The sequence below is a fragment of the Perna viridis genome, chromosome 5 (genome assembly GCF_037379345.1).
Source record: "Perna viridis isolate PV_CMFRI_1.1 ecotype Kerala chromosome 5, ASM3737934v1, whole genome shotgun sequence".
NCBI lineage: Eukaryota > Metazoa > Mollusca > Bivalvia > Mytilida > Mytilidae > Perna > Perna viridis.
In genome coordinates this window covers 48,542,991-48,565,681 of record NC_142449.1, presented here as the reverse complement: position 1 = coordinate 48,565,681, position 22,691 = coordinate 48,542,991, and the positions used below count along the sequence as shown (strand labels likewise).

The 22,691-nt window shown below is 34.0% G+C and overlaps 2 protein-coding genes across 10 annotated transcripts in view; both read right to left on the bottom strand.

The window, feature by feature from the left end:
* Window positions 1–2,728: 2,728 nt before the first annotated feature.
* On the bottom strand, window positions 2,729–9,592 carry LOC148618050 (uncharacterized). Its single transcript, XM_088585900.1, has 4 exons — window positions 9,205–9,592; window positions 8,171–8,283; window positions 5,809–7,682; window positions 2,729–5,149 (listed from the first exon to the last, which is right to left on the bottom strand). The coding sequence occupies exons 1-4, from the start codon at window positions 9,541–9,543 to the stop codon at window positions 4,863–4,865; spliced, it is 2,613 nt and encodes an 870-aa protein (XP_088442026.1). The 5' UTR covers window positions 9,544–9,592; the 3' UTR covers window positions 2,729–4,862.
* A 3,538-nt stretch (window positions 9,593–13,130) lies between these two features.
* LOC148618049 (GATOR2 complex protein WDR59-like) overlaps window positions 13,131–22,691 on the bottom strand; it is a 37,582-nt gene continuing 28,021 nt past the window's right edge. For 2 of the 9 annotated variants that reach the window (XM_088585891.1, XM_088585892.1), the window contains exons 23-27: window positions 22,023–22,133; window positions 16,338–16,476; window positions 15,849–15,991; window positions 15,444–15,551; window positions 13,131–14,550 (exon numbers count right to left, since the gene is read on the bottom strand). In XM_088585891.1, the coding sequence (XP_088442017.1) occupies window positions 14,396–14,550; window positions 15,444–15,551; window positions 15,849–15,991; window positions 16,338–16,476; window positions 22,023–22,133 (656 nt within the window). In that variant the 3' untranslated portion in view covers window positions 13,131–14,395. Of the gene's footprint in view, window positions 14,551–15,443; window positions 15,552–15,848; window positions 15,992–16,337; window positions 20,137–22,022; window positions 22,134–22,691 lie in introns of those variants that run through there. The other 7 variants (XM_088585893.1, XM_088585894.1, XM_088585896.1 and 4 more) reach the window with 5 other exon arrangements.

Below are 22,691 nucleotides of genomic sequence, written 5' to 3'. Positions count from 1 at the left end.
TTCAACGTTTTGTTTTTTTTGTTTGGTTTTTTTTGTTTTTTTTGGCAAATTTCGCCAAACGAATATATCAAGGTAAAGTATGAAGCAACTGAACTGGGTTTGGAACAATTTTTCCTATAGAATTTTTAGGTAGCACGATAAACCTCCCTCCACCTTCGATTGCAGTTTAATGTTAACTAGAAAATTGTCTTCCATACTTTGATTTATTACAACACAAACCTATTTGGGGTACAACACTCACATCAATGTTTAGTGTTTGAAATTCTTACCAGTTTGTAGATCCCAGTCCTCAAATACTAACTTTTATGGGGGTTTGGGAGTGCTAATTAAGATATCACCCGCCCAGGAATTAAGACCTTACAAAATTCTAGTAAGAATCCCAAATGCTTATATCTCAAAAACGAGCACATTAACTAATCTATTTTTTTCTTCTCATATTTATCGAGCATGAAAGTTCTTAGAAGATTTAACAACCCTTTGAAATCCTCGTTTTCTTCACCAGCGGATATCCTTAATGTTCGGTATAGTTCAGAGCCAGATTTTATACAAAATGATATGTACGACATTAATTTACCTATATATATGATGTTTATGAATGTGATACGTTTCAAGATCTAAGACTAAGATTGATGCTAGAGGTAAACAATTATTATAATAATGTATATCTGGAAAATGAAAATTTTAAATGGACGCGTAATTGGAGACTTTTTATGGTAAATGTACTTGCCTCAAGCCAACAGGGTCAAGTCTTGTTGATTATGTGAGTGTTTCCGAAGCACTTCTACTTCTTTCTTCAAAATATCTAATTTCATTCCAAAGGTTTTTTGATTGTTATTGTAATTTATCATTTGGAATAAGCCTCAGATTTTTTTTAAAATACTTTAAATATTTAAAAATATTTCAAATATTTTTTCACAATAAATCGTCAAGTAAGAAGAAACCTAATTGTAAGTGGTTGGATTCTGACATGTGTTTAATGAGGAAAACTCTCGTTTCGAAGGGTGAATTATTCTCTAAGTTTTCTGTCAACTCTGTTATTATAGAGGTTGATATTTTAAATGTTATAGAGAATATAAAAGCGAAAATATAAAAATCGTTATTGAAACAAATTATCTTAAATAGTTGAAACAATATCAGGGATTCCAAACCAATATTGAAAGGTCATTAGTTCACTTAAAGAATCTATAGAATATAGACAAGGAAAAAAACCTGCTGAACTAGAAATCTTGTTCAAACATTTTTTTTCAAATTTAAACTAATCTCCTTCATTTTGTGTGTAAAGAACCGGAGATAAATTAAAAAGTATAACAGATGGAGAAAACTACAAGTTTTAGTGTGATTAAGATTATAGATTTTATGCTAAAAAATTTTTTGAATCCACATCAAAGCTAAAATGTTATTAAACAACTGGTTTAGATGAGATGCTAAAGGCTGGTAGTTCTACATTTGACCCCTTAATTCATAATTATTTTAAAACTAAAAAATAAAAAAATATATTCAGTTTTTTCTCCAGATACAACTGAACGATCACTTAATGACTTTATGAAATACATTCTAGGTGTTAATAGAAAATCAATTACTATAACTGTGGTGTCTGGACATGGTAGATTTCCTATGGACATGGTAGATTTCCTATTCGTTGTACAGTTATCTTATCAATATTAAAATATTGCCATTGTCTATAGAAGAATTGAATGATGGATTATTGTATGATGCCTTTATGTGTAATAAACATTTACACTTTTCTGAAGTTAAAAACATAGTTCACCAGTTTATAATTTGTATAAAAAGAAATTCAATTACGAAACCTTAATAAAAACTTCTTACTTTATGTCAGAGTAATCGAGGGAACCAAGATTCTAGCCGAAATCAAAAGAATGTAATCCGGGGACAAAGGCCAGAAATGGAAAACAGACATACACAACAAATAACATAAAATAACCAAATAATACATACATGTGTAAAATGTAAATGATCAAATAGGACTAAACTAAAACCTCGGAGCATGGACCAGGTGCACCGGTAGGGTAAGCATCCTCTACTATTCTAGTTGATTTGTTAAACATAAATTGTGTGCCAGTTTTCTTAAATAATGGTTATTTGTTAACTTATACTATTGCGTAAAGGCTTATTGTTTTCTATATTTTTTCAATCATTGTTCTTGATGTATATGCTCTTTATGGGCCTTAGAAATAAAAATATTCTATTTTTCTATTGTTTCCGGTATATTGCAGTACAAATAGACAGTACAAAATTGTCACTGGGTAAAATATATACAATTAGTAGTCAAAACAGTACAAAATATATAATGATGATTGTATGAACGTTCATCGTTTATAATCTTTATGTCAGAAACAGAATATTTCTCAGTAAGCTACGGATAAGATAGGAGAGTGACACCCGAGGTAAATTTTCGGGGTCATCTGTAGGGCAGGCCAAATAGGAAATATATTAAATTAATACATGCTGGTTCTTCAACACAAATTTTAGATTATTTCTTTTTTTCAAATTATAGCACCTTATACCCAACTTATTTAACAGTTAAAAGATTTTTCTTCCACAAGACAGGGGACAAAGTGACTTTTTTGTTTGTACACTTTTTTGTTGTTTTAAGAGTGTGGGAGCCAACATCGATAGAAGATGAAATCAAAAGTGTGCTGGGAACTGTCACTTTCTGGACACCAACTTCAAGGCTAAAAACCACTAATTCCACTTCCCATAGGCTTCTATGCTAATTTCACAATATTCAATGGCTTCTCTGGACTTTACCTTAACTTTAACCTGCAGAGGACTATATATCAGCATGATTCTACATATGTCAGCTCACAATCCTCAGAATGGCATGTGGGGTTAGCAGACTTGCAGTGCAGTACTGGTCACCGGAAGTGAAGGGTCTATAAATAGCATGGGAAATCCCAGTGTTTTCACAAGATAGGGGTATATTTAGAAATCATTATGGAGAATAGGCTTCACATCACAAGAAGCAAAATGCACCTATAAAATGTACAGAAATGTTTTTCCTTTCAGAAACTGTTTAAATTTTTTAAATGAGATGAGAACTTTTTTCACAGCACTATGAGGAACAGGGGTAATTTCTGCGTAGGACTATTTTTGCGTACGTTCCAAATGCTCATTGGTTGAATTGGTGGTCTGTAACCTAAATTGAATAAGAAGTCCCATTGAAGTGGTTTATTTATTAACAACTTCCTAAAACATAAAACTACTGTAAAACTATGGTACATACCAAATAATATTACGTTCTATAAATTTCAGTATTATTTAACCATTCGACATCGAGTCTCAGACCAGATTTTGTCTTTAGAATCAACGGCGACAATACCGTATTGTGGGTAATTCTGCCGATGCCAAATATGCCCTTTGAATACTTTTTCCGAGTCCATAGATACGGTCTACGGGGGATTACTGCAATATCTGCAATTAAATTTTCGTGATTCTTAAAACCTCACGAATATAGCAAAAATTTCCCGCTATACGGTATTGTCCATCGATAATTTTCAGGTAGTACCAACGTAAGAGATTATTTATGTAATAAGTTGTTATCTGTAACAAGTTTTCTGATTGGTTGGTTTTCTTTTAGCAAACCAGGTTATTTTATGCAACCTGTTTTAGTACTTAAATATCATATAAAATGATTGGTCCATGCCAATTATTATTTTATAACTGAAATAAAAATCACAAATAACGTTTCAATAAAAAAAATCCTGAATCCAAATTCTGAATCCATTAGAAATTTAGAAGTGCTTTTGAACAGTTATTTCAAACATAATTTTATTTTGACCAGTTTACAAATGTAAATTGAACCCAGGTAATTGTGTATAATCTATTCAACTATTAGAATTGAATTCCCGGATGGGGGAATAATCGAACGGTCAATTATTTCCTTCGGTGGTAACCTGCCATGCTTATAGCTACACTTCCTGTTACAAGAAAGTTCTGTTCGTGTGCTTATGTCGACGCTTCTTGAATATAAATTTGTATTGGAGAAAACTTATTTGGATTTGTATTGTGGCACATATTGTCGACAATAATAATAATAATTCTGGGTAATAAAAATACCACCGTACATCGCTTAATATTGAACCCACATGATGAGGTCTCCCATCCATCGAGCTATAATTCCCGAAGATGCAATGCAATTTATCATAATTCGAGTGATTCAGTACTTATCATCTTTTTCATCCAATAACTGATTCTAAAGCCTTAAAAACCGTTTGGTCGGTTTATTTTTCTTTGGTTGACATGGGAGGTCGATTTGACTGGTCGTTAACGGTTTAACTTCCTTTTGACATTCGGTAGCACACTGCGGTATTTACAGTTTCATCTTGGTTCTCGCTCTTTCCCTTTCAATGACCAAGCGGAATACCATGTTCATTGATAACAGTAAGAGTACCCAAGCCTCACTCGTAATATAACTAACGAAAAATAGACATTTACATCCATAAAATAGTGAAAATATAGACTATAATCATCACTTAAAAAGACTTTTTTTAAGTACTTCGAAATATTTTGGTATGACCTAATTTCTTTGAAAGACTCAAGTGAGATTGGTGAACACAACTTTAATTGTGTCATCACAGACAGGACCGAGTATTATATTGGAAAACATCCCGGTGCCATTAAACTTGTTCTTGTCTATTGATTATCTCTTAACTATTTTAATGTTTTAGAGTAATAGTTTTATAGCTTTTATAATGAAAGGAAAATGGTTTTCGTTTATAAAAGTAACAATAGAGGTTATGATAACTTCAACATAAAGTTTTCTGGCACCGGGGTCTGATATGGTTGAAATGCACAAAAATATTCCATCGCCCTTTATATAAATCGAAGAAAAAGTCATTAGATTAATCACCGCCCGGTTCTGACTTGACACGTGCCCTGCTGGTACCGACACTCAAGGCACCAGTGTAACCAATGTAGTTTGGAGGCATTTCATCTTCCGGGCAGGTGCCAGTTACACAACTTCCTGATGCAGCATCAAATGTCTTGCCCTCGAGGCATCTATTAAAGGAAAATGTTCCCATGCTACATTGCGCGAACAAAGAACAAGTCCCGTGGCATTTAATAGCGATTCCGTGGTGGCAGGGTCGGCATGAAGCAGGAATGATGCATCCATAACCAACGTCACAAGCTGAAATCAGTTACATCGTTAACATTTATGGTATTGTAAGAGTAGTAAGGAGAGACACACAGATAAAAGAGATGTAAAAGCAGATTTTTGATTGGTAATTGTCAAAAGCACTTTTTCTCGTAGAAATCACTGCATAGCTAAAATTGGAAAATTTGGCGTAGAAAATCAGCTCGGAGATGAAAATCGTAGAAATCACTATACAAGTTATTACTTTAGTCATCTTGAAACATGTTTTTCTGAACCATTTGATTCATCACTACCTCGGTGGGTTTTCTAGAAAAGCAGGGGACGCTTATCCTGAAAGTACACTTGATCTATGCTGCCAGTTTTGTCAGGATTGCTCATTTACTTTTGTTTTGTATATACGTGTTAAATCTGTAATTTTATGTTTTTGTTGTGTGTGTGTGTTTTATTTTATTCATTTTGTTTGCTCGTTGTTCCTGGAGTATGTTCTTTTTGGTAAGCGTAGGAATCCTGGTTGCCCTGATTTTCGTTTCTACTTGAGTAGACTAGGGTAACGGTACTGCGTGGTTAATGACATCACTGTTTATGTATAACCAGTATCAGGTAATAAAGTACGGTCTTATCAAATTCAATATTTTTCGCGTTTGAACTGCAATTGTCTAAAACAAAAGAAATGTAATGCCATTTAAACCTACCAACATTACTAGCAATAAGCACTGCGGCAGCTGGTTGTTGTTGAGCTGGTACCATTGCAGGAACAGGGTTTGGCGGCATGGTTGGTGGAACAAATTGCATAAAGCCGTGCATATTAGGCTGTGGGGGAGTTGGAGGTGGTTGAGTGGGTATTTCGCCAGGTAGTGGCCATTCCTTGACGTAATCACAATAAAACGACACAAAGACTTGATCTTCCACTAATCTTGGACAGTTTCCGGTAGCCATGTTCCAAGTACTCAAAATAGCATCGCCATAGTTTTTACTGTATAATTTAGGGAAGTTTGAGTTAACCCGGATTGCTCCTGAACATGGATGTGACTCCCCTGTTGTCGACGCTGGATTGCGACAGTACGGTGTACAAATACGACCACACGAATCGAAAGCCGACAGAAAGACCTCCGAAACCCCTCGCTCTGGACTCTTTATAGCAACAAATGTGGTTGACAAGGAGATTGCCATACGGTTATCAACAATGGCAAATTCTTTATAGGTTCCAAGGTAATTAAGTCCGTTTGACACAACGTAGACAGTTCCTGCTCCTGACGTTCGGCATTTGTCATATGTTGCAAGATCGATGGTTTTTAATCGCTGTTGTAAATTTTTGTAACCCATAGGTGAATAAATGTCTGCTGTGTTAGATAGCGCTCCATTAATAATTGGGAAAGCACTGTATGAAAAATTCGGTGGGCGCTTATAGATAATTTTGACCGGTAGGTAAACCCACTGGCTTACGTCGCTGAGTCCATTTATATTGAATGTGTTTTGGTAACGCTGGTTAACTGGTATTGCTGGGCACATTTGTTGTTGGTTCATTTTGGAGAAATCTCTAAACGGATTGTTTGCCATAGTTTGTGTCATTCTGGCTCTATTGTTGGAAGAAAATGCGTCCATATTTTGTCTAACTGTGTTTATTTGACCTCGTTGCTGCATCCGGAAACGCATATTTGATGTCATCATGGCAGCAGATGGGGACATTGGTGGCTGCACCATCGCAAATCGTCTTAGATCAAAGTTGTGTTGTGAATCCCTGAATACTGGCAATGATTGCTGTGTCATACTGGACCAATTTGGTTTTAAAGGCGTTTGCCTTTTCCATCTACCATGTGCAGCGCGATTTGGTTGAAGCATTGGCTGTTGTCGATGAAAAAATGACGGACTTGTACCGAAGATTGAACGGTCAAGTGAGACACAGAAGGAATTAGCAATACTTGACTCGCATCGGAGAAACTGTGATCCACACGAAGGATTTTCATGAGAACAAGTCGGTGTTGGCATATATTCATACATTCCGTTAATGAGTAATTCACTGTAACTATCTATGTTCCTCAAATTGCCAAAACCGAGCGGAGCATGTGCTGAATGTAGAGTGTGATTTACAATTGTCGGATAATCTATGTCCGGATTCACGCCTTGCATGCGTTGTCTTAGACGGAACTGTTCCCATAAATAATCAACAAACGCGTGATGGAGGTAGAAAACTGGGTCATGAGCTGCCGTACTGAGTTCTCCGAGCTGACCGTCAACAAAATTATGAACTTCTCCGTGTTGTACTTCAAGATTATGTTCTGGTAATCCAAGTGGTTCAGTAATTTCAACAGTATATCTCCTACTCATTATTTTTGCTATGTTGGCTTTACTGAAAAGTTCACCGAAATGACCTAAATTTCTAATCAATGGACCAACAGCCGTATCCCAGTCCGCAAACGGACCAGTCGTTACGATACCATCACCATTACCCATAAAATGTTCGCTCCAAATTACGGACTGTGTTGGATCTAGCATCGGTTCGTCTAAAGAGGAATCCCAATAGGGCAGTGACACATCTGGTACCTTTTCTCTCAGAGCATTTTCAAACCTAATTAAAACATTAAGAATAGAATTGCCATAAACAAATTTCTTTATGATACATGTATTACATTTACGGCAACTATGTACGGGTTGAGTACACAGCTTAGTGTTAATGAGTAGAAAATCGAGATGTAGTAAAAACTTATCAAAAAGCAGTACAGTTTTGGTTGTTTATACGATAAAACTGTATGCTTTGTAACAAATTTTATTAAATAACATCTCTCAATAGTTTTGAGTCCCTTTACATTTTCAAGAGATTTTTTATTTTTAATATACAGATTTCGAATGAAAAAAATTAAATTCAAACATAGAAACGATTAAAAAGAAATGAAAGACTAGGATGACATATGTTTAATCCGAAACATTGCTTGTATTAATCTTGACTGTTAACCGAATATTCTCAATGATTTTTTTTCATTCCCTATTTTGTGTGTCGACTTTGATAAACATAAATTAAGTAACATAAAGCTGAACCAAACGTACATGTGAACTTACATGAGGAGAAAATATCTGTGCCATCCTAGGAAGTTCGGTCCACCATGAGCTGAATCAACTGCGAGTCCCTCGTGCAAAGCAGCCAAAGCACCATACTTATTCGGTGGAACAGACTATATATATGATAAAATAATGTCAATGAAATATTGGTTTCATGTAAACTAAACTTCACGAATTCATAAATTTGAAAGAATGATTGTGTGTGTGTTTGTTTATTATTATAGCTGTGTTAAAAATTGCGTATTTAATATCGTTACAATCATAGTCCATAAAAATCAGAATAATATCGGTACAAACAAACCTACAAACACAAAGCGGAGAACTAAAAAAATTGTTAGAATGATAATATAATATAGCGCAAAAGGTCACGTTATTCCTCCAGTAAAGAAGTAAAATGTATTTACATGGTGAAAGAGCAAATAAACAATAATAAGTTAATGGATCATCTTGCCTGACCTTTACGTCAAATTTTTATGTCCATCAAATTTTGACATTCTTGTTTAAAATTCTTTATCGCGTTGTTCCCTTTAAAAAGATTTGATGAAAAACTGTTGACTAAGGTTTGTGATTTTTCCCTTTATTTAATCAACGAAAAAGTTCTATGAAACAGTAACAGACATTGAATTTTTGCATAGTTGCTCAGTGACAATTGGAAAGCAGAATGTTCAAGGAACCCATATTTCATTTTTTTAAAGTGTCATGGAATTTAAAAAATAAACATATATTAATCTATTTATTATATAATTGTAAAAAAAGCTAATATGTTGTGAAACAAATTTCAAAATTAAATTCCAGTGTCATTAAGCTTTCGATTCCGCTTCCAATTGTTTGTTACATAATTCGTCAAAGCTATATAACTCATATCAACTACTTCCATAAAAAAAATCATGAATTTTCCATATGATAATAAATGTGCTTTGAACTAAGTGCTTGCCTCGACTACTTTCAAAATGGACCTAATTATGGACGATTGGCAGTCACTGCAGAATTTGAAGGAAATGAAGTAGCTTGAATTTTATTTATTTTTTACTTACAGCATCTGCTTTAAGAAGTTGAATAGCCCTAAAGAAATCGTCCCGTTCTTTATTTGTCATCATTCTTATTTCCTTTCTTATTCTGTATCCTCCATGAGTACTCCTTTTCTTTTTGTGGACACTTTTTGATATCACGGGTAACAATGACCGGTACCATGTCTGTGCTTCCTGTGTCATATTAAACACCAGCCAACCTTTTACCCCGGACTCACGCCATATGAACAAATGGGTGCACATCCAATGAATAGATTGACCAACTGTCTTTGCTGCAGTGGTCTTCGTGGCATAATGTTGAAAACATTCTTGAAGTCTTGGAGGGATAGATATTTCTTCTATCATTGCATTGGTGCAAAATGCAATAACAAAGATCAGAGCAGCCCTGACTACAACCTACAATTACACAAAAAGGTTGAGTAATTACTATGAATTAATGTTTATTTTTACTATACTAAAGAATGTGTTGTTTTCTTTATATCGCAAAAAAATATCATTGAACTAAAAACATCCAATGGCCAAAATTAATGTAAGTAAATTGAAAAAAAAAACAAGTTATATTGCATTCTTGTCAATTTAAGTTAATAAATATCTCAATATGATTATTTCTCTTTTTTTTTCATCTTTAAGTTGCACCCCTACTACATTGATATGTATTTTTTTTTATTTAACAGAAACACGATTTTTTTATCGTCATTCCTTAAGACATATATATAGATAGAAGTTATTTTTTATAATAAATTACCTTCTTAAAACCAAACTCCATCGTAGAGAAATAAAACTCCACACAACAGTTTAAGTTCAGGAGTTACAGGGCAGCCTTGTCTGACTCCAATGAAGCGAGTGAATTTTACAAATTTGTCATTCATTCTTAATTCGGAAATATGTCATTAGCTATTAAAATCAACACTCGCTAAAATAATTTAACAAACATTTAATTGAATGTTCTTTTTAAGATAAGATTTGTATAACAAGTCTTTATTTCCTGCACCATCTTGTCAAACAATATTTCAGGTCATAAATGGATTCGAACGTGAGACCTGAGCACGCTAAAATGGCCATTTTAGATTTTTTATCATCGATGTTTTGTATAGGAAAACATAATATTATTTTATTGTTTAGTGTTATGTCAGTGCATAAAAAAGACATAAACAAAACTTGTAACACCGTTTTGCATCAACAAAATCCTTCCCATGATAATAGTAGTACCTTGTTTCCCCTAGTCTCTGGATGATAAAAGTGTCATGCAAAATGTGTAAAGTGTTTCTAGAGATATTTATTCCGACCTATGCTTATTAAACAAGGGTGGTACAACAAACTTTGTGTGAAAATGAACGACCAGGGTTAAATTTTCTTAGCCATTATGTTACCGAGTGATTCGATGGACAGCAAATGCGCTTCCCTATAACATTGAACGAAGGTTGAGGGCAGCTAACCTTCAACTTGTACAATATACAGTTTTGTTGTTTTGTTTTGTTTTGTTTTGTTTTTTTTTGGGGGGGGGGAAGGGTCATATTTCAGATTACAAACTTCTACGTTTAAAAGTTCCAATAATTCGTTATACTACGACGACACCAGTTTTAATTTTTCAGTAATGAAATAAATCTAACCGAAAACAGTGTCAATATTAACAGAATTAAATTAACGATAAACCCAACAACTCAATCGAATGATATCACTATTAACCTTGTCGGAAATAAATGCAAGTTGCATGTACAAAACATTGAAATATATGAAGAAATTGTCATACTTATGAATAAGTATTATATTCTACGAATCAGTACGAAAAATATGGACACAATAACATATATCGATCATGCCAGAAGTCGAAAGGGGTAATAGGTGCAATTAGTCATTTCAGCTGCATACGAAAGCAAACTTTTAATGTTTTTTTTTTTCATAAATTTTAATGTCTTGCTACTTGTGGATGTATTTAGATGCATTTAAGATACACAAAGTACAATGTCATTGAAGACGACAAATGCACCGTGTATAAGTCATTAAATTTTACTGAAGAAACGTAGATTTAATCTTTTTATTAGGCTTGATGGATCTTTTTTACTACTTCCCTGTACATGTAAACTTTCAATTCTGAACTTTATAGCAGTGTTTCCTTCACTATATTAAGTACATAACAATCGATACAACTAACTAATCAACGTTCTGTGACAAACGCTAGTGCAGTTTTACGTAAATTTACATCCTAAGAGTAACTAAGGGAACCAAGATTGTAGCGGAAATCAAAATAATGTAATCCAGGGACAAATACCAGACATAGAAAACAGAAACATACAACAAAGAACATAAAGTAATTAAAATAATACGTACAAAGCAACAAAAGTAAATGAGCAACTCGTACTCCACTAAAAACTGGGAGCATGGACCAGGTGCACCAGTAGGGTAAGCATCCTCTGCTTTTCTAGAACCACCGGCCGAGCTGGTAATTTAAAGTTAAGTCCGAGTAGACGAAAGAGGATAAGAAAACTATGACAAGTTGAATAAATTTGTTCCCATAGTGCAGATGGATGCACCATAACGATCCACGAATTCATGATGACGGAAATAAAACTTCTTCAGTATGACTTCCATCTTGCAGCAATATAAACTCTGTTCTACAAGCCTAATTGTAAGAAGTCTAGCGCAGTACAAAAAGTCTTCGTACTTACGCACGTGCATAGTACAATGTTTTATATTGACGTTTATACCGTTTTTAAGAACTTTGCCGAGGAGCATTCTACAGTAGGAAATATGCAAAGCTATCACCAGTCATATTGCAGGCAGAATGCAAAGCTATCTCCAGCCATATTACAGGGAAAAACGATCTACAAGTCAGAGAACCTTACAGTACTCGTAAACGTTGTACGTAGAACAAAATATGCACACATAGCAAAACCCTTTTTTTTCTGGTTCAGTTGTAATATATATACACCTTTCTGTTGCAGTTTTCTTGGCAAATACTTAACACGACACTTGACTGAAGCATTGCATATATAGGTATGCCGTATTCTGAAATCCTATTTCAGACTGAAGTTACAATAACTTCCTGTTCGAGGACTTTATATTATAACCAAGTGGTTCCTAGGGTAGGGATCCAGGACCGAGGTGTCTACTTGATTTTTATTTTCCTTCGTAGACTAAGCAACGATTCACATTTTCTAAGGTTTATCTATGTGATTATTATACGACTTCCGCTGATTCCTCATTTAGTTGTAAGAATTTACAAATCTACAATTTATTACAAAAACAAACAGAAACGTAAAGTTTCTTCAATTATGCAATTCAGTTTGAAGTTGAAAGTATCATGTTAAAATTGAAGACGACGCAGACTCCTACAAAAAATGTCCACCCACATTTTACATGTTTTTCTATACAAAAATGCCATTTATGGACTCTTTTGTACAGACATGTAGGATGCACTAAGATGTTCTATGTATGTCAATATGTTTTGTGGTTAGATGTATGTTGATATACCAGGAAACCAGAGCACGTTTACAACTTCTCTAATAAAAGATTTGGCGGGAAACATTCTCCTTACAACACCCCATAAAACAAAATGTTTTGCTGAGTGCAGCTTGATACAACAGTGAAACTTGTACACATGTGCAATAAGGTGAACAAACAAGGGCTAAATACATTATATGTAAACTCACATGAAGAATTGTAACATATATTACAAACAATTCAGAGAAAGAACGTTTGACCAATACAACAGATCCTGCTTTGTACTCGACCAACTAACTGATCGGAATATTTATGGTGCTAGCTAATAGAAGCAACAGCTAGCAGGTACGTATGTCACCCAAACAGGACATAGTATAATGACTGACATACACGTCAAACTAGATATCTAATGTGCTAGCTCACAGAGATAATAGCACTTAAAGTTCTAAGTACAAATATTAAAATTCAATAAAAATAAAATAACCATAACATTATATAACAAACTTAATTTTATTACAAATACATGAAACTTAACAATTATGAAAGACCTTGATATTATGACACATACATTAAACAATAAAGACACACACATTAAACAATAAACAGAAAATATAAACACCTAACATCACATGGTAAGGATTAACCACATGGTAGAGACATAAAGTCAACTTGAACCATTAATGACATGAGATCTTTGATTGAAAGTAAGATTTCATTTTAAAGGTAATACTTGGAAAACAACATGTAAAGTCTTAAGTGGCACTCCAGATAAGAATCATGCAAAATGTAATTCATGATTGAAAGCCAACATATTTTAATTTTTGATATTTTGTCTAAAATGTAAACAGAAATTATCATATGGCTTTTCATATGACCCTTGATGTTAGATATAAATTATACAGAATGTATTCAAAATTCATTGGGGATGACTCTATAAATGATAAATATAAACTATTGGATTTTTATGTGAATTTTCTCCTAAGAATAGATACATTGGAATGAATAATTACATATTCCTTTATCTAGACCTACAAAGTATTTTGTTATTAAGCAAAAAAGAATGTGTAGCCTTGTTTGTGGTGTATCACATATTGCAGTCTTACATGATTCTTACAAAGACTACTACTTAATTGATCTTTGTTACTATTGAAGTCATGTCTTTAAATTAAACAGATCTGATGTAAAACTTGTATAATATAAAGTAGCATATTAACATTTATTTTTAATTTAAAAAAAATAATAATATTCGACAAATTTGTTAATCTTGCACATTTGGGGCAGTTTTTTGTTAAAAGATGATTACATCAGTACATTTATCAATGGCCCAGGCCTTATCTGACATCCTCACTTAAGTTATCAATGTCTTTTATTATCTTTGTATCATGTAATGTACTGATATAGTATCAAGTCTGACAGTACTTCTTAACTTCCATGGTAACTCCAATCAGAATCTTCATATTTTATGACATCACAAATAGTTAATAATATTCTCAGACTTTTTTCACTCAGTGTTCCATTTCAGACCACATACCAGACGTGTCAAAATTGTGTAAGTGAACATCAATTTGTACCAAATAATGGAAAACAAGCCAGGAATACTTTCCAGTACTGCAAGTGGTACATTCCAGCTTAACCACAGATTAATGTTCTAATTATTGACCTGTCCTGATGTTATAAGTGATATACTAGACCTTCCAGAAGAAGAAATAGTCAGTTCCAATGGGTAATGGAAAATAATCTTGGATCATGAAAAAGTTCATAAGAATCGGTCTGACGGAAATGAGACCTGCACTTTACCCTTTAAGCACTGACATCCACACCCTGTAGGGCATTCATTTTCCACTTTAAACCACTCTGTTAGGTGTACTGTGTGGCCTCCGTGACCACAGGAGAGACAGAAGTTGGATAATCCTGTAATAATGAAATCATTCACTGGTTACCAAGGAAACAAGATATTGAATTAAACAGGTATCAAACTTCTATAAAACAAAAACTAGAAAAAACTGTGAGCAAAGCTCACTAAAGGATACCCCCTGCTCCCATCACAGCAAAGCTCACTAAAGAATAACCCCTGCTCCCATCAAAGCAAAGCTCACTAAAGAATACCCCCTGCTCCCATCACAGAAAAGCTCACTAAAGGATACCCCCTGCTCCCATCACAGAAAAGCTCACTAAAGAATACCCCCTGCTCCAAGCTCCAGTGACCATATGGTCATATTATAAACAAAGTCTTCAAACAAGAAGGTGATGTTCAGTCTAAAACCAAATCCCACGATACTGCATACCTATATAAAGTTCTATTCAAAATATCAAGTGGTTAAGATAAGTAGTTGCTAAGAAAACTGTAATGTAGTATGAAAGATGAATAATCTCAGTTGTAAGACTGAAAATTCTTCCTATTGGCTCCTTTTTGCCACTATTTCCTATATTAATTATCATGTCAGTCAAACACATACTTGTTAATTCTCCCACTTTAGGGGAGACTCCCACAAAATCAATGAAAAATTTAGAATCTCCCACATAGCAACAAAAGATTTGTGGGAGGTTTTTGGTTGAAATTACACTATATTCTGTAAAAAATATCAAATAATTGAATCTTTAAACAAAAATTTTGTTTTTATGTAAAAAATCTCCCACATGAGACTATTGATTGGGGAGATTTCCCACATGAACTATTACAAAGGTTAACTTCTATGCTCAAAGATGATCTATACACTTGAACGCTTAGTTATTAAAATACTTACGACTAATCCTTATCATTTAAATATTGCGTATCAACAAAGGTGATAATAATGAATACTGACCTTTGACTCCCAGATGACATATTGCACAATTGAATGCAGGATATTTACAGGATAAACACTGGGCTCCACGGACAGGCTCATTACAGTTGTAACAATACACACTAAATTCTGAAAAAAATATATACTTCAAATAGAAAATTTAGCTGTCATAATTATTGTGAAAAAATGAATTCCAAGATATAAAGTTTATCATTTTAATTTTTATACAAAAACCCTTGACTTTTTTTGCACCATCTACAAAAACATAAGAGACTGAGTGCTTGTTTAATTGACATGTATATTAAATGCATTTCAGGATGAGAACGTATTTAATTTTGGTGTTAAAAAACCTAACTGCAAAAAACTGAAATTTTCATGGTTTACAGTAGCAAATACATTTCTGTGCCTGATATGGTACTTCTATACCTATTCCCCTATGTTCAAGGGGGGGATTTGAAACAAACTTCATGACTTCACGGCTCTGGTTCTGTAAACCCCAGCAGTTGAGGATGTTAGCATAGCTTCTCAAATACTCATCATATTTATTCCTGTCAACTGGATCAAGCATTCTAAAAAAGAATGTTAAAATTTTATCAGGTCATACTATAGGATAAATGTCCACCATTCCCATCACCCTATCCCAGAATTCCTACCTGCAGTAGTTATGATTGTCTACTTTGCTCTTCTTTTCCTGTCTCTAGCATCAACTTCTGCCTTGAATCCAAAGTCATTTTCCATCGTATCCAGTCACCACCCCCTGTCACCCTACCCCAAAATTCCTACCTGCAGTATTTATCGTGATCTGCTTTATCCTTCTGCTCCTGCCTTTCTCTTGCATCCACTTCTTCCTCCAATTTAGTCATTTTCCATCGTGCCCAGTCCCCACCCCATGTCACCCAACCCCAGAATTCCTACCTGCAGTAGTTATCATGATCCGCTTTGTCCTTCTGCTCCTGTCTTTCTCTAGCATCCACTTCCTCCTCCAATTTAAAGTCATTTTCCATCGTGTCCAGAAGTCCTGAATAACTGTTTGACCTCCGTAACTTCATTACATCTGTGGAACAAGTTTAAACATGGATTGTTTCAAATCATAACAGCGATTGTCCATAATATGATACATATTTTCATTTTTATGGGTAGCCATTAGCCATTCCTAGAGATTATTTCACATTAATGATTCCAAATAATGTTTCTTCCCCTCACTATATTTTATAGGTACAAAAAATGTCTTCAAACTTTTTTAGGGTGAATAGTTTTGACATTTTACTGACTTTATAGTATAGTGTCCATTAATCTACATAAATCATATCTGAATAAGCCTTGTAAATTAAAACTAAAGTTATGCTTGCTGACAAGAGAAAAATTATCAGTTTTAAGCAGAAAAGACAATGATAAGATGGAGCTGAAGCCTGAAAGTTTATAATAAAAAAAAGTCACAGTAAAAGCAGATGATTACCAGGTCCTGAAAAATATTTTTATAAACCATAAGCAGAGAGGTTTAAAGTGATATTTTGCATAAAACACAAACACATTAAAGATGCATTCAACCTAATAAAATCTTGAGGAAACTAATAGGACCTGATGTATAACAAAATGTATATAGACAAACAACCAAAAAAAAATCATTAGTCTGGTTATGTAAGTTCTGAATATATGAATATTACTTAATATTTAGTACTTAATTTAAGTCCACATTTGTTAGTTCTTTAGTTACATTATTGTTTAGTAAAAACGAACAAATTTTCTTCTATTTAATGATCATTATCTCCCCTTGATTATAGTTGATGCTGTATCATCCTTGACGATTCTAACTTTATCCATGCTCAAGCTCTTTTTTTAAATTTGATGTATAAAAAACAAAATTTGGATTAAAGAACAACTGGTCTCAGTGTTTCTTAATGCTCCATAGAAAATTTACCTAGAATAATTGTTTCCAGAGAAAAACAGACTTCATACATTTGTATGTGGATTAATACAGAGAAAAACAGACTTTATACATTTGTATGTGGATTAATACAAACTATTTAAATCAACTTTAGATGAATAATTCAATCTAATAAAGACTTAACTGATCAAAAACAGCAGGTTAGAGAGGTCAATGCCTACAATGAGTTGTGTGTCTGTCTGTCCATCCCCGGCTATGGAGAGGTCAATGCCTACAATAAGTTGTCTGTCTGTCCATCCCCAGCTTAGAGAGGTCAATGCCTACAATAAGTTGTCTGTCTGTCCATCCCCAGCTTAGAGAGGTCAATGCCTACAATAAGTTGTCTGTCTGTCCATCCCCAGCTTAGAGAGGTCAATGCCTACAATAAGTTGTCTGTCTGTCTGTCCATCCCCTGCTATGGAGAGGTCAATGCCTACAATGAGTTGTCTGTCTGTCCATCCCCAGCCTAGAGAGGTCAATGCCCACAATAAGTTGTCTGTCTGTCCATCCCCGGCTATGGAGAGGTCAATGCCTACAATAAGTTGTCTGTCTGTCCATCCCCAGCTTAGAGAGGTCAATGCCTACAATAAGTTGTCTGTCTGTCTGTCCACCCCCAGCTGTGAAGAGGTCAATGCCTACAATAAGTTGTCTGTCTGTCCATCCCCAGCTGTGGAGAGGTCAATGCCTACAATAAGTTGTCTGTCTTTCCATCCCAAGCTTAGAGAGGTCAATGCCTCCAATAAGTTGTCTGTATGTCCATCCCCGGCTGTGGAGAGGTCAATGCTTACAATAAGTTGTATGTCTGTCTGTCCATCCCCAGCTGTAGAGAGGTCAATGCCTACAATGAGTTGTGTGTCTGTCTGTCCATCCCCAGCTGTAGAGAGGTCAATGCCAACAATGAGTTGTGTGTCTGTCTGTCCATCCCCGGCTGTAGAGAGATCAATGCAATTGAATTTGTAATATCTATTTAAAAAGTCCATATTTCTATTTATACTGAAAATAAAGGTCTCTGACACCCCACGTTCACAGCTGTTCAACTCAAGACTACAATACCAAAGTTCTGTGTCAAGTTTCACAGAAAAAGAATGGCACTAAATCTTTAGAAACCTCCAAATAATAAAGCTGTTGATTGTTGCAATAACTACGCTTTGAAGGTACAAAAGTTCTAGCCCAGCTAAACAAAGGTAGAACAATAAAAAGGAGGCAACCAAAAATGTGGCATCCCATCACCAATCACTTATCTGACTTTGGTCCAAGTCCTTAGACAAATTTCTATTTTGGAGAGTCCACAAGGATGTTTCAGTGGACAGATGGACAGTCAAAAGAGTGATTTATAATATTTACACAATACTTTATATGTGATAAACCTTGAAACTCAGATCGGGAAATTTTGGTAAAGAGTTTAGACCTCAAACTGAGAAGTTTTTAAACTGGTATATTTTCAATATGAAAAGGTTGTGACAGGGATTTTGATGGTGACATTCAACTACCTCAATTATCTTGTCAGAATTTTAATCTGGGGTGTGACATACACCCATCACATGTCAAAATATTGTACAATGTATAAAACTATGGCATATAAATAAATAGGACATTAAATGATACCCACCTAGTCACAAAATATTAGGGGGAAACAACTAAAAATGGCCATAACTTTTGTGTAAATAATTCAGAACATGATCTGTATTTTTAACTATACAAAGTTTGAAAAAGATCCTTCAAGTTATCATCTGGAAACAGCCAGGTATGGACAGACAGACACACAACTTATTGGACGTATCACATAGTACCTCTCCACAGCCGGGGATGGACAGACAGACACACAACTTATTGGAGGTATCACATAGTACCTCTCCACAGCCAGGGATGGACAGACAGACACACAACTTATTGTAGGTATCATATAGTACCTCTCCACAGCCGGGGATTGTCAGACAGACACACAACTTAAAAGAGGAATCACATAGTACCTCTCCACAGCCGGGGATGGACAGCGAGACACACAACTTATTGAAGGTATCACATAGTACCTCTCCACAGCCAGGGATGGACAGCATGACACACAACTTAATGTAGGTATCATATAGTACCTCTCCACAGCCAGGGATGGACAGAGACAACAACTTATCAGAGGTATCATATAGTACCTCTCCACAGCCAGGGATTGACAGACAGACACACAACTTATTGGAGGTATCACATAGTACCTCTCCACAGCCAGGGATGGACAGATAGACACACAACTTATTGTAGGTATCACATTGTACCTCTCCATAGCCAGGGATGGACAGACAGACACGCAATATATCAGAGGTATCACATAGTACCTCTCCACAGCCAGGGATGGACAGACAGACACACAACTTATCAGAGGTATCACATAGTACCTCTTCTTTTTCTGCTTCAGGGTTTAAAAAAAAGTAAATTTGCTCATAACCTGAAAAGTAATCTTATTTACACGGTTAATGTAATATTGTGTCAAATTCGAACACCCAATATTAAACATTTGACATTCACCTCTTCTATTTTTTTATGGTGATTTACCTATGTTAAAAATGGGAGTTTGATCTCCCAGTGGGAGGATAAGGGACAACCTCTCAAAACAGGAGAGGCAAGAGTTTCAGATGTATAATACATCATTTATTTAGCCTGACCCCTGTTCATCAGTATCTGTTATAAGTTGAGTTAACTGTAAATGGTAGAAGAAGACAAATGACTTTACATACATTATAATTCAGTATTAAAAACTAGAGGCTTCTGCCATCCTGCATTGCATCATCTTTTTAAACACTAAAAAGCAAATATAAATGAAGTTCACCATAGAGTGAAAAGTTGGAAATTTAAATAATTGAAGCACCCTTGAAATACAGATGAGGAATCATTTTTTATTTACATAATTGAAGTATTTAGTCTCTCGTGTGTCTACTACAATCATATAATCTCAAATTTTCTCAATCAATTGATCATTGAGATCATTGGTGTAATTATCAATAAGAAATAAAGAGATTTTTTTCTGTTACAAATTAAAATAATTATCTTAACAGAGTTATCTACCTTTGATATGTCAGTTACAATAAACCTTCACATTCATAAAACTTTAATAAAAATATATTTTAGGAGTAACTGTTATATTTTTTTTTCTGTCTAAAAAAATTATTGCCATAAGAAAAAAACTAAAAATATAAGACAAATGGAGTCAAATGACTCTCCATTTGAAATATCTTCTTATGCAGACATTGGTCAGCAGTTATTTTCCATTATGACCACTAACCTTCAAACAAAAAAATAAATCAGCAAAATGCCTCCAGTGGTTTAGTCGAGTTTACAAGTTATGCAGACTGACAAACAGGATGACAGATAGATGGGGGATTCATACACAACACAATGTAACCCCCTCCCCAACTTAAGTTTGCAAGGGTTTTTAAAATATTCCTTATCATTTAATATAAGTATAAAAATTAAACACTTAAATAATAAAAAAACATTCATAATGTCTCTGTCACAGGGTACAATTACATCAATGAGATGATAGACAAAAAAAGACACTTTCAACTATGACATGGTATGGTTGTAAAAAATTAATAATTATCATTTGAATGTAATATTCTAAAACAATTGGTATATTGCAATATTTTGTCATTTAATTGGTATAGTCTTTCATTTGAATGCAATAATTTTCATTCATTTGGTATAAATTTGTATTTAAATGCAATATTTTTCATTCACTTGGTAATTTTTTTTTTTCATGTGAATGTAATATATGCCATTACTGCATAGATATAATTATGCAATTGAATGATAAATATCACATTAAAATGAAAAATTATACCAATTGAAAAAAACAATGTTGCATTTAAATGAAAAGTTATACCAACTGAATGCAATAAATATTAAATTTAAATACAAAATTATACCAATAAAATGAAAAATATTGCATTCCATTACAAAATTATACCAACTGAATGAAAAATATTGCAGTCCAATTCAAAATTATACCAACTGAATGAAAAATATTGCATTTAAATGAAAAATTATACCAATTAAATGAATAATATTGCATTCAAATACAAAATTCTACAAACTGAATGAAATATTGCATTAAAACTAAAAAATTTTGCAATTAATACCATGCCATATTCAATAAAAAAAATCTTCAGAAATCTAATTAAAAAAATTGTATATTGAGTTCCTGCTATTTTGTCTTAATGACTTCCAGCAGCTGATTTTCACAAAATTATTTTCATGGTCAGATGTCCAAGTAAAATGTCAATAAAAACAAAGTGCATATTAATCAAGGTGACCCAGGTGAATATAAACTAAAACACATCTTTTATCCAGGTGAGAAAATAAGTGATAGCAATATGTTCATATGTAGCTCCAAACTATTTTTGATAGGTGGTAAATCCAGAAAGAGGGTTCCAGGGTTAGGAACCCCCCACTTTTCTTGGAAATTGTCTGTCAAATTTGTGCAATTGTTTTGCAAAAACTAGCAAATTTTAGTCCAGAACAATCTATTATAACTTTCAGGATTGCAACCCCCTTTAAATATATCAAATGAAAACTATTCAATAAGAAAGTAATCGACTTTAAGCTGCATCTTGGGGGAAAAACTGAAATTATCTTATAGGCACATGAATGGACAATAGTAAAACCCCACTGACCCAACCATGACATACCTTGGTTGGTTGGTTGAATTAGCTCAGGAAGGTTGGGATGAGACGAGACCTCGGAAAGTGTTGGAGATAGCAGGCTTACAAAATCGGCTAATTTGTTGGCGACAGGTAGAGCTATAAATGAAGCAAGGGTTAATTCTGATAAACCAAACATAACAAACATGTGATAAGTGAAAAAAATTACGCTTTAAAATAGTGCAAGCAATATGAAAAACACATGTACAAAAAAAATGAAATTGAACAAAAGGTTTTTCATGGAGTGCAAAATCTCCTTAAACCCCATACAAAAGGCTTTCCATATTTTTTTTTATATAAGAACTACTGTATATCTGTAGTACATCACCATTTTCATCATAGACTAATGAAAAATTTACAATTCATTTCATTTCTTTATAATTTTTCAAATATTTTACAATGCTATACTGAACAGCTCAAAATGTAATATATTGCATCCCATGAAAATTCCCTGCTAAAAAGTATGCAATTGAGCGAAACCTAGCTCTTAAATGACTCATTACTGCAAAAATGATATATGTGTACATTAGTTTTCATGGTTTTGTGATGGTATTGATTATATATTTAATGATTTGTCATAACTATATCTGAAATCAGTTTAAAATGTTTGAGTAATCCCCTCCACCCCCCCACCCCCCGGAAAAAAACCCCCAAAAA